Here is a 16,682-nt window from a genome sequence, read left to right as displayed (position 1 = left end):
TTTTATCGCAAGAATTTTTCAAATTGGTTCACTAATATCCGCGCTGAAAAAATATTTCCGTGCCGCGAACCCATGATTTCAGGACGCGATCGTCACCGCCAACGTAACGCTCTCTCCACTCGCCCCGTCTAGCCTCCGCAAGCGAAATTCCTTCCCTGCGTTCTCCCATACGGGAGCTCGAGGATCGCGCGACGCATACGTCACAGGCCCCGCCTTTTTTTTGGTCTCCACTTTTTTTTTTTTGCTGCACGGCGCACTTCCGCTGATGGTGTCGCGCACGAGCTGTTGCGTTTGTCTCGTTTCGCGCAGAGCACAATTTTGTGCGCTGTGCACGAGAACACGTGACTAGCAATATAAGTCAATGCTACACGGACATTGAGGCAGACAAGCGGATCACAGAGCATGATTCCGCGCTGGGACACGGTAGAAAATGACACTTTCATTGCCTGTGCGCGCGACTGAACGTGGGAACAGGCGGACGAAACGGCAGTACATCTCTCTTGCTACGGTATAAGTAAATCAAACACGCAGACATTGGTTTGTGTGTCTTATTTCTCTAAACTTTAATTCGCCTATTGAGGAAATATACTACACAAATAACAGATGGTGTCTTGAATAATTCTTAAGTCATGTGTCGCTATGAGCGACGTCACAGCATATACGTGTACTTAGGCGCATTTACGAATATGCGTCACGTCTCCGGCTGTGAGCGCGGCGCCCGAGAGAAGGGCAAACGTTTGGCTTGAAATTTCAGCTCTTTCCGCAGCGCGTAGCGATGTAATGCTTAGCCGACAAGACCGCTAGCATGCATTGTTAAGAATGGCCAGCTGCAGTGAAAGATTGCCACCCACTTACGACTATGACGGCAACATCCCGGGAGCGTCGCCGCCAACTTCTAGCCACAGCGTGACTAAATCGACTTTGTGACGGAATGAGTTCGGCGGGCCAACTATTGTTCCCATACTCCCCAACGCGCCACCCGGAACGGCTCCGAGTTCTACGGGGCCCCTCTGATGTCGGTTCCGGACCTTCGAACGTGTGTGCTTTTGTGCGTGTAGACCGTCCTGCGGAGAGGCGGCTAGCTTGCGATCACCAAACGAACGTTCGCGTCGCCTTGTATCGCGGGAGGACCAAGTGTTTAAAAACTGCTGTTGTGCGGATGCTCGACACACTTTTCTTAAGCAGTCATGTTGGACAGACATTCTCTCTCAAGCAGTCATGTTAGACCGATGTACTTTCTCAAACAGTCATGTTAGACTGATTTAAATACTGTAAATAAACCCATATTCCTCGTTCTCGATGAGAAGCAGTCCTTCTCTTCATCAACGTCCTCAGCGTGGATAAGTTGGACGTCGGCATGGACCAGCTACCTTCTAATTCATGCCCGACTCCAACCTTGACAACGGATCACGAGCGATGGGATTGAGCCCCCAATCCTGACAGCATGCATGCACTGCGCATGTCAGCTAAAATGGCCAGACCTGGTGAGGAGCCCTTTAACATGTTCTAAGAGCAACAATGTGACATGATGGACGACTCTATCAAAATTATGTTCAAGATCAATTTGTATCATAGCGACACGGCCCTCCTTTTCGTCACAACATTCTAGTACGACCATTGCAGTATGTACATTCGAAAAGACTGACCTGCCTTTGGTGATGAGGGCCCATGCACAAGTTGTTTTATCACAGTTTGAAAGCGTCGTACCATGGTACTTTAGAGTAAACTTCATAGTTCATATTTGTCAAGCTTATTGGTCTGTAGGCTACAACCGCCAAAATCCTCGCTGGGTCTTTTTTCACTTTAAGATGTCCTTTTCGGACATGCAATGTCCGAAAAGAAGGAGGCGCTGAATTCTTGTTCTCGTACATCTTAATTATCACCTGGTGTAATGCTACAGCTACGCCACTTTTAAAACTCTTGTAGAAAGCCCCTCCAAGGCCATCAGGCCCCGTCGACTTGCTGGGACTGAGAGTCAACCGCATCCTCAACTTCTGAAAGGCTCATTGGTCTGCCGAGCGCTTCACAGACCGGCGTCTGATATTGTTAGCAATAATGGCAAGAAGTCGGTTTTAAAACGTTCCATATAACAGGTCTTTTTCCACATCAAACTTTCATAATAAGACTGAAATGCGCGCTCTATCAATCCAACATAATTAGTGACTTGCCCATCATAAGTTATTTCCTTGGAAACCACATTTCTTTTTCTCGTCGCTTATTGCTCACTTGGATGGCGTCTCTCCCGTCCATAAACTCTCTGCACGCGTGCCTTTAATACAGCACTCTTACACTTTTTTCCATCCATAACTTCAATGAATGAATGTGTGTGGTTTAGTGGCGCAAGGGGCCAGATATGGCCAAAGAGCGCCAAGACAGTGTTAGTGATTTCGCGGTGATTATAATGAGTTCTGTGAAGATGTGACTTGGCTGTAAAGGGGCCTAAAAATAGTGGCTGTAAAGTGCGTAAAACCTACGTGCTATAAAATTATGGCGATGACTAATGACGAATACTATGAACATTAAAATCCATCGTAGAAGAATGATGCATTACTTAAAATATGCGAGATGTTAAATTGCTTACAGCACTACTGCCTCGCCAGAGCCCTTGAACCACAAGGGCCTATAGGCATGTGCTATTCAAAATAATTATCACAGCGGCATCCTCTGAAGAGAGGAGGCGCTACGAACATGTGGGGCTAATAACGTACAACACAACATCTTTCAAAAAACCTAGGACTGCGTTGGTGTCAAGGAGTGGTTCTGGACCAAGTAACATAACAGTATGAAGGGGGATGTGCTGCCGGTATGCTAAGAGAAACTGTTTCTTTCTTTCAGCTTCGGCTTCCCGACACTCCAGTAGGACGTGGAGGACATAGTTTTGTAGAGAGGCGCAACAGCTCCTGCTCTCGGCAGGAATGAATCTTCGCAAATGGACGACAAACTCCAGTGAGCTTATGAGCACGTTGCAAAGTGAGAACCGCTCAACCAGCCAAGAGATGGTTGTACTTCGTGAAGCCTCAGTTAAAGTGCTGGGCATTGCGTGGAGTCCCCAGAGCGATGAGTTCAGCTTCTCGATGGCCAATCTTCTTGATTTTCTTAAAGCAAAATCAGCCACGAATCGGTTCGTCCTACAAGCAACATCGAGTGTACTATCCGATGGGATTCATCGCGCCGTATACGGTGTATCCGTACGAATATTGTTTCAAAGGATCTGGACCTGTGGAATTGACTGGGAGGAGTGTCTACCCGCAGACTTACAAACAGAATGGCAAGACTGGGTGAGCCAGTTGACAAAGATTCCCTCAATTAGGGTGGTGTGTTACATCGGCAGCAGCAAAGAGAAAGTGCCCCACGTACTAGAAGAGCATGTTTCTTGAGATGCAAGTCCGTTCGCATACGGCGCGATGGTCTACGTCGTGACTGAGCGAGCAACACGACTCCAGTTACTCATCGCAAAGTCACGCGTTGCTCCAATCAAGACGGTAAATTTGCCTCGTCTAGAACTTCTGGGAGCATTAATTAGTGCAAGGTTGATGAGCTTCGTATCCAGCGCGCTTACGGACTCCCAGCTACGCTACACTATGTGGACGGACTCGACAATAACATTATCACGGCTTAGAGGCGATGCACAGAAATGGAAACAGTTTGTTTGCAACAGAGTCACTGGAATCCAAGAGCGAACCGAGCCTTCCGCTTGGAAGTACACAAGCACACGCGTTTGAAGTGGTCAGAGTGGACTCCGTGGGGTCTCTCTTCGTAAGGACACCGTTAAAAGAGAAGAAGAGCCATTGCTCTATTCACGCGTGCTGCTTCAAGAGCCATCCACTTACAGCTTGTATCCAGCATGACATCTGAAGCATTCTTGATGTCCGTGCGTCGCTTTTGTGTCCGACGATGCCTTCCCCAGGTCATCTATTCTGACAATGCGAATGCCTTGAAGAAAACGTCAGGGTATCTGCAAAAGCTTAGCAGAATGCCGTTAGAAGACGTCGCCGGACACCTGAGCAGTAAAGGCATCCAATGGAAGTATATTGTGCGAAGATATATATACATATATATATAGATAAACATGCATAGAAAGGCAGGGAGGTTAACCAGAGTCAGTTCCGGTTGGCTACCCTGCACGGGGCAATGGTTAAGGGGATAAAAAGACAGAGTGGAAGGGGACGTAGAGAGAGAGAGAGACGAGCATAAACAAACCGCGTACACTATGGAGCGGTAGGGGACGGCGTTCTTAAAGTCTATCGTTTAGCCCTGTAGACCGCAGGAACCTTAGTAACGCTAATAAGGCCTTCAGCGCGGATGTTCTTTGGGAGCAGTGACCTAAAGCTTTTAGTTCTGATAGTGGACGATTGTCCAATTGGTCCAGCACTCTGCACATCACTTCTTTCTGGGCACTATATCGCGGGCAGACACAGATAATGTGTGCGAGCGTCTCATCGGTGCTGCATGTGGCGCACGTGGGGCTGTTGGGCATTCCAATAAGGAAAGCACACGAGTTCGTAAATGCAACGCCTAGCCACAGACGGTAGAGCATGGTCTGTTCACGTCGTGGTAACCCAGGCGGTAGGTGCATCCGTATTGCCGGAGACAACGAACGCAAACGACACATGGTGAAAGCGTTCGAGTCCCACAGAGGCAAAGTACATTCACGGGACATTAATCGCAGCCGAGCTGCAGCGTCTGGTCGTGGAAGCGGAATCAAGACACGTTGACCACTTTCATGTGCAGATCGGGCGGCTTCGTCGGCGTGGTCATTCCCGCTAATGCTGCAATATCCTGGAAGCCATTGAAATATGTTGTGTCGCTTGTCATGGCTGTGGTGGTACATGCGTCGAATTTCTGAGGCCAGTTGTTCATTGGGTCCGTGGCACATTGGGCTTTGCATGCACTGAAGGGCTGCCTTGGAGTCACTAAAGACTGTCCATTGTTGTAGTGGTTCCTGATTAATAAAATCAAGTGCAGCACGTAGTGCCGCAAGTTCAGCACCCGTCGATGTGGTCACACATGAAGTTTTTGATTTGATGTCTTCAGATTTTTCCGGGATGATGACTGCAGCAGCTGGGCTGTTGAGTTTTACCGAACCATCTGTGCAGACATGTTGGCAGAATCTGTGTACGTTGTGAATGTGTTCCAAAGTTACTTGTTTCAAATCTTGCAACGACGCTCCAGCTTTCTTTGATTCCTGAAATCCTCAATTGCACTTGCGACCGGTGCAGACACCACAGTGTGTCTGATAATCGTGTAGCAGGCGTATATTCTGATGTCAAGTAGGACTGATTGATGTCTTGCAACACTTTTGGCAAAAGTTGAATGTGGCCTCTTTGCTGGCAAGCAAATCAAGATGGTGTGAGGGAATCAGTCAGGTGTCGGATATGTGCTCTCAGGACATCTATATCTATGTAGACTGTCAAAGAAGTGTCTCCGACAATGGCCACTGTCGCAATCGATGACGTTGTTTTGTGGAGACCGAGACAAGTTCTGAGCGCTTGTGCTTGCACACTCTGGAGTTTGCGGATATTTATAGTGCAATTATTTCCTAGTACAGGTAAGCTGTACCGCAGGAAGCCCAAAACAGTGCTTTATATAGTTGCAACATTGATGGTACTGTAGCGCCCCAGGACTTCCCGCCGAGAAACGCAAGAAGGCCCACGATGGCGGTCAAACGCTTTGTCATATACGAGAATCCGCAAAGCATACGGGGCCATCGCTTTGCGAGTAAAAGCAACAAGCGCACATTTCTCAGGGGAAAGCTCCAGGCCTTGCCTTTTTAGGTATGTTGACACGGCCGTTGAAGCCTTCTGAAGTCGTGCGCGGTCTTGTAGACGTGTCACTCCTGAAGCCCATATGCAAATGTCGTCTGCATATACGGAAAGCTGAACGTTTTGCGGTAACGAATCGGCGAGACCAACGAGCACCAGGTTGAACAGGGTCAGGCTGAGTACGGCCTTGCGACACACCACGACTGGTATAGCTAACGGCGTCGGTCCGTCTTCAGTCAAAATAAAGAATATTGTGCCAAACGCTCCATGGGGGCGGGTATGGTGGGAGCGGCTTGTAAGAGCTTTAAGACACTGCTTGGCAACATTCTTCGAAGAGCCAGCCTCAACTCCGAAAAACTCATGACAGTACTCGCAGAAGTTGAAGCCGTCGTCAATTCTAGACCACTTTCATCGAATCCGGAGACGGCGAACCATGCTCTCTGACTCCGGCCGATCTGTTGATTGGCAGTAGGTTCACGACGATACCACAAAACAACATCGAGGAACCGGAGATATCAACGCGTACGGAGACTTCAGTACAGAAGGCGCCTGACCGAAAACTTTTGGAAACGATGGACCAAAGAGTATTTACTCCAACTTAGATCAGCAAACTTCTGTGACAAATGGGGCAATAACAAAGTTCAGGAAGGCGATGTTGTATTTGTACAAGCTGAAAACCTTCCACGTCAAACGCTTCCACGTCCTCCGTAGACTTCAGGGTGACTGAAGTCTACGGAGGGCGAGATGGGCACGTTCGCTCTTGCAAGATAAAGCGACAAGACGGCCTTGTTTTCTTTTTAAATGTGGGGTTTTACGTGCCAAAACCACTTTCTGATTATGAGGCACGCCGTAGTGGAGGACTCCGGAAATTTCGACCACCTGGGGTTCTTTAACGTGCACCTAAATCTAAGCACACGGGTGTTTTCGCATTTCGCCCCCATCGAAATGCGGCCGCCGTGGCCGGGATTCGATCCCGCGACTTCGTGCTCAGCAGCCCAACACCATAGCCACTGAGCAACCACGGCGGATAAGACGGCCTTGTGACAACATGGCCATCCAAAGACTATCTACTAGAACTAATGACGCGACCGCACTTCGCGGCGGGGAATGTGTTGAATTTACCAGTGTTCTTCCTACAAAAAAAAAAAAAAAAAGAAGGGGACGATCTTCGGGCGCGTGAGCGCGTTCGAAGAGAGACCTGGAGCCGTCGTTTACGTTCTGGGTCCAAGTGGACGCTAATAAACGCCTATCTGAGTCTTAAAGGGCAACTCCGGCGATTTTTCGATGTCAACGGATGTCGATGAAATACGCTGGGTACGTTCCTCTGAACACTTCCGTCAGGTCCTCAAAAAAGCAGGTTTGGGAGTATCAGATCTTTTAGAAATGAAATTAATTGCCTCGAACACCCTACCTTGCCTCCTCCTCAGTTACAGGCCACATTGCGTATGGCGTCAGGAGTGTTCCATGCAGAGCATGCCAGGATCATGCAGACGGCAGCGATGAGAGCGTCGAGGAATCCACAATCGTGAGCTGGTTGGTGCATGTATGGCGTGAGAAGGTGCTGTCGCGAGAAGTTGCGCTAACTGTAGACGTGCAAAAGATGGGAGGCAAGTGGTGTTGCGTTGTTGGCTGCACGAACTTCAGGCCTCGCCATCCGCACACACAGTTTGAGCCGATGCCGATCGCGTTCAGCCGAGGTTAAGCCTATACGTCACAGTCGCGTAGTTCATGCATCTGCTGGTGGCGGACCTGAGCGACAGACCTGAAGCTAATTAAGCCATCAGGATGAAGAAACCTCCTTCTGTAGTTCAGTTTTGACCATGCGAATTTGAAATAAACTATTCTTCATTTCGTACAGTGCATACACAAAAAGTGAGAAGCGTCGAGACGGAGCAGTATCAACATCGGTACGTTGCCGTTTTCGACGGCAAGCTGCCTGCCGCACTCACCGGCATTTCCCTAAATTAAATACGACTACGAACATGGGTGTATTTTTACGTACTGTCATGCAGGCTCATTATTAAGCTTCCGAGGTGCACTGCTTGCCTCGTATCACAAATTGGCAGCAAGCGTAGGCCCTTCGAGAAAGAGAGATTTACGGAAAGGCAGAGAGCTCGATCAGCAGCGTAAACAACCGCCTCGTTCAGCTGCTCACAGTGTCTATACTGGCATCGGCGTTACCGCGAGAAAATTACGCGTTTTCTAAGTGAACGATCATACGCGCGAAGTCCTCATCTATGTCCACTGTACGGAACATATTGTGTGCATGAAGAGAATACGAAGAATGATACGTATATATAGGCAGCGTAACAACGCTCCCGTACTACAGTCTCCGGCTCGCTGTTTTCGAAGCTGCGTGGTCGCTCATATCAGCGCGATTCAGAGTGATGCAACGGTGCTTACATGCACAAAATCTGCCTGTTTTGATATGTTCTGACATTAATTGATGCCACCGATGAGCGGCTAGTATTATATCTCAAGCGAACGACGTGTAGTCGCTGCACGTGGCGATGTAAACGTGCTTTGGACTGTCAGCGGCATTCCTGCAAAATACAAATGCGGAAGGTCGTGCTCCACATCTCGCAGTAAGCATGCGAAGCGTTTCCCCGAGAAGGGGTAAAACACCTAAAATAGCAAGCAGCACGTATAAAATCAGCGGTTAGGGCTACCCTTGGTCTCCATGTTGCAGCATTATATGTAGCGCATGGGCGCTGGCTCTCATGGTGGCGGGTCGAATGCGAACGGTGATCCGTGGCTATCGAATTCGTCAGAATATTATCTGTCAATAGTTGACAGATTCGAAGCGCTGGTGCTGCTGACATTGTCACCGAAGGTCGGGCGCGGTCACGATTCAGCCAAGCGTCTGCTCTTCGCTGCCAGCGGGCGAGACCCGCACGCCTAGCTTGCACGCCTTTCCCAGTGGGGACACTCGTGACGTCACACGAAGCGCTCGGCTGCTCGGTCAGGTTTCGGTTTTGTTTTCGAGGTTTTTTGCTTATTTAACATTTAACATTTGCTTATTTAACATTTTCGAATTTGCGTAGCAATTCTACTATCAGACGCGTGACAGGAGTGTCTCGGGAACCTAACTATTCCATTACCTTGACATGGTCATGCCGGAGTTGCACTCTGCCTTTGCCGACTGTTCCGTGCTCCACATATTCGATACATATACATATTGGAGGGGGAGTCCGACGGAACGGTGCGACGTCATGGGCTGAATTTTGCGAACGGTTCGACGATTGTGATTGGCCGAGAAGAAGACCAGTGAGTTCCCTTGACGAGTGAAAGGGGAAAATGAACTGGATAAAAAGCGGAGCTGGACTGTTGTGGGTGTGCTCGTACATGTAAACCATCAACGTGTAAATTTGTAAATAAACCCGTCTTCCCATCTCTTGTACGTCGCCCCGGACCTCTCGATCGCCCGGCACCTGGCACATCACAAGCCACGGAATCTTAATGGCCACTCAGACTCCGACGTCGCAACAACACTCAGCGACAAGTAATGCTGTCGCATTCACACACCATAAAAAATGCTTAGGTGCCCCCATAGATTTTTGACAATGTACAGAAGCATTTACCCTTGCGCTGTAGTAGGATCAGCGGCTGCCCACGTCGAGAGCGCGATGTGTGACCGTCGCAGCCTCCCTGTTCGCCATAATCATACCAATTTTGTGTTTGTGTTTGCTTTGTGTTTAGAGTAAACCGCAGAAGGCATTTTCCCTCGTTTTAAAGAAATCAAGTGGTTGCACTAATTAATGCCAAGCTCTAGCGACTTGTCGCGATTGTTCATCACTCTGCAATCTTATACCAAGCTGTACATGAACGAGGTGGAGCGGATATCCCTCAGCAGAAAAAAGAAAAATAATTAGCAAGCACTGATTATCGCGTCGCAAACTTTATATTGCAGTACTTGCATCACGATAATTGCGATAACTGAATGGTTCACGCAGTGGTTACGCGGCGGCCGAAGCTGTGCGATGCGATGGTCAGAGCATCGCACGCGTAATGCGAAGACGTGGGATCGTTCCCCACCTGCGGCAAGTTGGTTTTTCATCCACTTTCATTGCCATTAATTTATAATTTCTTTAATTCAATTAGTAAATACAAGTAATAACTATCTCCTGGAACCAGATTATATATAGACTCGCTGTGATAACAACAAAAAGATATCAGCCTATAACTGCAGAACTAACACTTTTTACTACTCTTTTTTCCCCAAATCAATTAGACAATGGAACAGTTTATCAAATGATATAGTAAATGTGTCAAATAACGAACTATTCTATTCAATGCTGTGACGGCGCTCTTGTAAAACAAATGTATGTGTTATATATCTTGGAACCTGCTTGTTTCACGTTACTTGTATGCCTTTCTCTAACAGCCATTGTAGTGCTTCTGTTTGTGAGTATATCTGTCCAAGCTTTTCTGTATTACTGGGTATATTTTGTTCCCCCCTACGTAATGCCTTTATGGCGATGTAGGTACTCTGTAAATAAATAAAATAAATAATTTCCCCTATGTTTTCCTTGGTGTCTTTGCTGGCTTCTCATGATACGATTTATACACGGAGTGCATAAATTTTTCAATGATCAGAAGGCCAAAGCCACTATGCAACCACGGCGGATCTGTCCACTTTGTGTGAGTTCTGACACCATAACATGTTTAGACATATCTGCGCACAAACGTACGTACTTCGGGCAAATGCAGTGTCATGATACATGTCATTTTCATAAAGTCACTTCTTTATGCACTGTGGGACAAAATACCTCTAATATGATTAAATTTTTTAAGTTTATGGAGCGGCTGTTTTTAAACTGGCACAAGCCGCTGGATTCCTACCAAGTTGTCTTGTTTAGAAAACGTTGCACGATTGCAATTTCGCTATTGCAGTATGCGGACTAAAGTTATTACTTCAAAAGAGTGAGTGAAATAACTTTGTTGTATTACCTCAAAAGAAAATTTACTTAAGTTCGTTGAACACTATCGTAGAAGAATTCTTGCTGTCCTCCACAACTAAGAATCACGGCTAGCAAAAGTTACTTAATCTGAAGTCCCCTATTTTAAATAACAACTGAGCATAGGCGTTGCTGATGCGCCCCATATGTTAGGAACACATCACCCATACGCACGCTAACAGTTTAACTTAATAGTTATAAAGTGGTAGTACAACATGTAAATATAACAGGACAAGGAAACGTAACGACAAGCAAGCACAAAGTCGAGAGACAAGTAATGCTTACCAAGTGTAGCATAAACTGGAGGCCATATTGTGGGATCCAGTAGCAGATACCGCACCCATTGCCCTGGGTCCACTAAGATTCCGTACCTACAAAACCGAACAGGAACACAGTTCAAATGAGGAACATGTGGTATAATTGCACTCGAGGAAAAAGCCTTGCAGATACAGCAGGTCCTCTCAACTACAGTGGTCCTGTGAGATGGCGTATAGTTTTGTTGGGGGGGCCCACTCTCTATGTAGAAACAATTTTCATACAGACACATCTGGCGCTCCAACTGAACTGCCATTTGGTGAGATAGGATGTGAAAGGTTTAACTTTATTTCAGACTAATTTGTGCACTTTCTGTGGAAACATTTTAAAACTTCCAAGGCCCTGACAAAGCATTTTCAAGGACTAAACAACACTGCATTGGACAAATTGAAAACAATGCATGGTCACAAGCAAATTTTTTTCTATTGAACACAAATGAAAAGTGCAGCTCCGCCTACTTACACGAAGCCATTCTTTGCAGCAGAAGCGTAGCTTAAAACCTACACTTTCTAGACCGTAGTTTCGTTGAGTAGCAGACGCCAGACAAAGAAGCGGTCTTTGCAAACGCGTGGTGCCATTTTGTCTGCGACGGGCGGTGCTTGCGAGGAGGAACGTAGCGTCGAACCAGCGCGCCGCTCTCCTCCTCGCACTGGTATGCGGAGATCGCCCTTTCTAGGCAGACTGGAGCGGTAGCGGTGTCATTGCGAATTAGTGCGATTCTAATGTGTTCCGTCTCTGATTGCTGCGATGTCTGATGACTAAGGTCAACGGGCCACCACTGTGATGTATTCGGCTGCAAAAATAATTTCCGGAAGCGAACGTGAAGCACATCCTCAGCCGCGGAGACTTCGTGGACTCCGCCGCTGCTGATGCGGACAAGCGTCCGCTTTCGTTTGCCAGCATAAACAAAAAGAACTTGACGCCATTAACTTCGTAGAGTGTATGTTCAGAATATTTTGTTTCCAGTGAACGCACGGCAGCGAACTCAGAAGCGAAATGCAATAATGCCCGTTGGGTGCACGTTAAAGAAACCCAGGTGGTCAAAAATTAATCCGGAGTGCCCGACTACGGCGCGCCTTACAATAACATAGTGGCCTTGGCACCTGAAACCCCAGAATTAAATTTATATCATATTTCGATCGCGGGCAAAGCTGTAGCAGCGCCTCTAGGCCCTTATTATTATTAATATTATCGATATTAGGGCTATATCGAAGCTAACATCTTATTAACGACACGCTAAGAAGTTTCCTAATACTAAAACCTTGTTGAGAGCACTCAGCAAAACACGGAACCTTGCCACCCCTCGTGAGAAGCAAGTTCGCCGTGCACCCTCCAGCGCGATCCCACTTTCAGCATGGTGCCGGACGATAGACTGATTTGATCGCAAAATGGCGGTGATGATTATGATTTAGTGGCGTCCCCTTTCAAGCGGGGCGGCGACAAAAAGTCACCTAGCCTGCTTGATTTAATCAGACCCGCCGTGGTTGCTCAGTGGTTACGGTGTTGGGCTTCTGAGCACGAGGTCGCGGGATCGAATCTCGGCCACGGCGGCCGCATTTCGATGGGGGCGAAATACGAAAACACCCGTGTACTTAGATTTAGGTGCACCTTAAACAACCCCAGGTGGTCGAAATTTCCGGAGTCCTCCACTACGGCGTGCCTAATAATCAGAAAGTGGTTTTGGCACGTAAAACCCCATAATTTTTTATATTTGATCAGTATGCTGTACATGGCTTTTATCTAGCATTTCTGTATACATCTTAATATTTTTTTTTCTTTTTTTCCCCCTTCTATATCTACCTTGTACCGCTAGCTATGACTTTAAGAGATCTGGTCGTATCAATCTCTTCCCTGCTTTATTTTTTTTTTTCCACCTATACTCTAAATGTCTCTTGCTTATCTCGAATGCTTACCGGTTAACGCTTCTGTCTACTTTAAACCCAAGCGCTTCTGGAAGGTGTACGTTACCTGCAGTTATCACTGGGTGAATCCGTTGGCATTCCATTAGGATGTGCTGAGTTCGTCTCCGGATTTTCGCTGCCGCATACACATGCCTCATCTAGTTCGGAATATTTGCTCCGGTATGCTTTTGTCCTTAAGCGACCGGCTCGAGCCTCAAACAGCAATGTACTGCCCTTTGTGTTATCGTGCTGATTTTCCTTTCTAATTTTTTTCTTCTCATTCTTGTAAATCTCCATGGTCCTTTTTGTTTCCATTCTTTGCATGCAATTAACCGTCTCTGTTTCTCTCACTTTCTTTCTGGTGACTCCTGGTTGTCTATTTACAGTTTCGATTACAGTGTACTTGGTTGCCAACTTTCGTGACCTCTTCCTGCATTCTGTGTCCATACTTTTCAAGTACAGATACTTGTGCACTTTAGCTGCCCATTTATTTTCATCCATGTTCCCGAGTCTTTCTTCAAAACTAATTTTGCTTTGTGCTTCTCAGTCTTTAAAAGAGGCCCAACCCATGTCACCCTGCACTGCCTCATTTGTGGTTTTACCGTGGGCTCCCAAGGCCGACCGGCCTACCGATCTTTGGTCAACTTCCAATCCCGACAAGATATCCGATTTTAGGCATAGAATGACATTTGCGAACGTTAACGCTGGCACCATTACTCCTTTTCAGATTGCACGCACCGCCTAATACTTATTGTGGTTCCACAGTGCTCCGTGTTTAATTATTGCAGCACTGCGCTTTCCCTCTATTTTCAGATTCTCTTGGTGGGTAATTGAGTAGGGTTTTTCTTCCGTTTATGCATACGCCGTGGAGAGAGAGAGAGAAAACGATGCATAGAAAGGCAGGGAGGTTAACCAGGGGCAGTTCCGGTTGGCCACCCTGCACGGGGGGAAGGGTGAAGGGGGATAAAAAGAACGAGCGGAAGGGGGAGATAGAGAGAAATAGAGACGAGCATGAACAATCCGCGTATACTACAGAGCGGTAGGGGGCGGTGTTCTTACAGTCTATCGTGAAGCCCCGCAGACCGCAGGAACCATAATAACGCGAATAAGGACTTTAGCGTGGATGTCCTGTGGGAGCAATGACCTAAATCTTTGAGTTCTAATAGTAGACGATTGTCCAACTAGTCCAGTACTCTGCACAGCACTTGTCTCTGGGCACTATATCGCGGGCAGACACAGATAATATCTGCGAGCGTCTCATCGATGTTGCATGTCGCCCACGTGGGGCTGTTGGCTATTCCTATAAGGAAAGCATACGAGTTCGTAAATCGTGGAATTTATATTGCTTGACTATGGGTATGACTTGCTGTTGAATATACACCACGTAATTACTCGTCCCTTCAGAAAAGATCATAATTCCCGATTTCTTTGTTCTAAACTTGGTCTAGCTTTGTCGCTGCATTGCCACAGATATTCGCACGTGCTTGTAAATCTCTCATTGTCCGCTAGTAACACTATGTCGCCCGCATACATCAGTCCAGGGAGCTTCTGTTGCACCATCTGTCCATTAGGTATGTAGGTTAAACCCCAATTCGCTGTTTTCCAGTCTTTCTACGCCCTTAACATAAAGCGTGATCAACAATGGTAACAGAGGTCATCCTTGCTTCAGTCCTTGGTGAATTCCCACCACTTCATTACCTTTTCAACCTTCCTATACAACTTGTACTCGTTTGTCTCTATATATTTTCCTCAGCAGCTCCTCGAAATCGTCCTCTATGCCTTCGTGCTTAAGAATATCCCATAACGATTCCCTGTCTACGTTGTCATACGCTCCTTTAATATCAAGAAATGCTATCGATAAAGGTATATTTCGAACTACTGAAATCTCTATGCAATGAGCAAGTACAAACACATTCTCTAAGCACCTGCCTGGCCTGAACCCATTCTGCAGTTCTCCCAGTACATCATTTTTCTCCACCCACCTAATAAAAGGCGCCTTCAATAAAAGCGCCGTCTATCGTCCGGCTCCGCGCTGGGAAGTTGAATTGCGCTGGAGTGTACACGGCAAACGTGCTGCTGACGAGGGGTGGCAAGTTTTCGTGTTTTCTTGAGATGTGTTAACAAGCTTTTGGGATCGGGAAACATCTTGATGTGTCGTTACCAAGCTCTGATTCGACATAGCCGCAATATGGAACGGCGACGGGCCTTGAGGCACTGCCACAGCTCGGCCCGATATCGAAATAGGAGGCGAGTCAAGTCTGACTACTGTCGATACGTAATATGTACGTGCAACGTGTTATTATTGTATGTTTAACCTTGAACTCTATTAAGGTATCACTCAGGTGACAACAATCAGGTGTCTCCGTATGCCATGCGATGTGCCGCACCAGCGTACATATCAACAGAAGTGACTGGGAAGCGCTGAGGAAACACGTTTTGTTAACTTTCGTGTTACTAAAATTTTCGCGGTATGATTTTCTAAGCGTTGTTTACCTGATACCCAGTTATGAAGCTTAACAAAAAAGAAAGGCGAAGCATCGATTGGGATAGCAAATTAGTGGACAGCTATACGAAGTAGTAGTAGTTTTATCGGCCGTATGAAATTATAAATGAAGGTATACAAACTAAATTAACAAGCATGGTGTAACGCGCGCACAAGCACGCATGAAGACATCTCACTCAATAATCGCACAGCTCGCTGTCAAAACGCTGCAGTGAGGAAACGCGGAAGCAGCAGCGAGCGAAATGACCTTCGTCAGCGTCTCTGATCAACGCGCACTAAGTCGCGCAAACAGCGCATGTAAGTGTTATAATAGTGTAATAGTAGATGATTGGTAGCGTTAGAAAAATTTTCTGACCGGATACTCGAACCATGGACCGTAGCGTGGCAGACAGGTCTGTATGAGCCACATTATATTCATGGAAATGAAAGTTGTTTTGGCCTCAGTTCACATCACACCCGGTTCAATCAAAATGACATTAAGAGGTTTCTCTCCATTTACTTATTTTACTACAGTCCTGCAGTAATGCGTAAGCATTCTTTCGCGAGAACCCAGCAAAATATGTCCGTTCCGTGACGCCTTACATAGCACGTGTAATCATTAAATAGTGTAATGTAATAGTAGTTGAATGGCAGCGTTAGAAAAAAACATACAAAAGACTGGTTACGTCGCCGTCGCCGCGTCAAGGTCGTAACAAAAATTAAAGAAAGGTAAAATAAAGCTGTAGTGCGGCAAAAAAAGAAAACGGTTGTGATGTGGATTCGGCGCAGTTGATACATCTGCAAAATAAATGCATAACTGGTCTTGTTAACACAGGTAATCGTTATAATAGTAGACGATTGGCAGCGATGGGTAGACATGCATAAGCTACCTAATTAAGTAGCGAAGTAGCAGCCGAGTCAAAAAATGCTTACGCATTAGCAGACAATTCTCAGAAATTCTGTAGCATTTTTAGTGGCACGAGCATCGAGTTTGTATCTTGTTTCTTGCGCAGCACTTCCGGTTCACCTCCTGAGACGACCGTGGACGAAATTCAAGATAAATCAGAAAAGAAGAATAGAAACGAGTACAGTAGAATATTCATGGGTTTCATTATAATTATTATATCAGAGCACAAGCTTAGTTACAAGTTGAGTTACTGAAGTGTCTGGAACAATTAGAATTAGAAATCACCGACTACCGCACACAAAAGCACAGACTAGAAGACTTTAGAGATCCGTCACGTGAACACGACTTTGGCGAAAT

General features: G+C 46.6%; 1 protein-coding gene across 4 annotated transcripts in view; it reads right to left on the bottom strand.

Annotated features, from left to right (window-relative positions):
• The window catches only part of mdy (diacylglycerol O-acyltransferase), a 242,736-nt gene that overhangs the window by 103,740 nt on the left and 122,314 nt on the right, over positions 1–16,682 (bottom strand). For all 4 annotated transcript variants that reach the window (XM_050191515.3, XM_050191513.3, XM_055062068.1 and 1 more), the window contains one exon: positions 11,006–11,091. In XM_050191515.3, coding sequence (XP_050047472.1) covers positions 11,006–11,091 — 86 coding nt within the window. The remainder of the gene's footprint in view (positions 1–11,005; positions 11,092–16,682) is intronic.

The sequence above is a fragment of the Dermacentor andersoni genome, chromosome 1 (assembly GCF_023375885.2).
Source record: "Dermacentor andersoni chromosome 1, qqDerAnde1_hic_scaffold, whole genome shotgun sequence".
Lineage (NCBI taxonomy): Eukaryota > Metazoa > Arthropoda > Arachnida > Ixodida > Ixodidae > Dermacentor > Dermacentor andersoni.
This window is presented reverse-complemented; position numbering and strand designations above follow the sequence as displayed.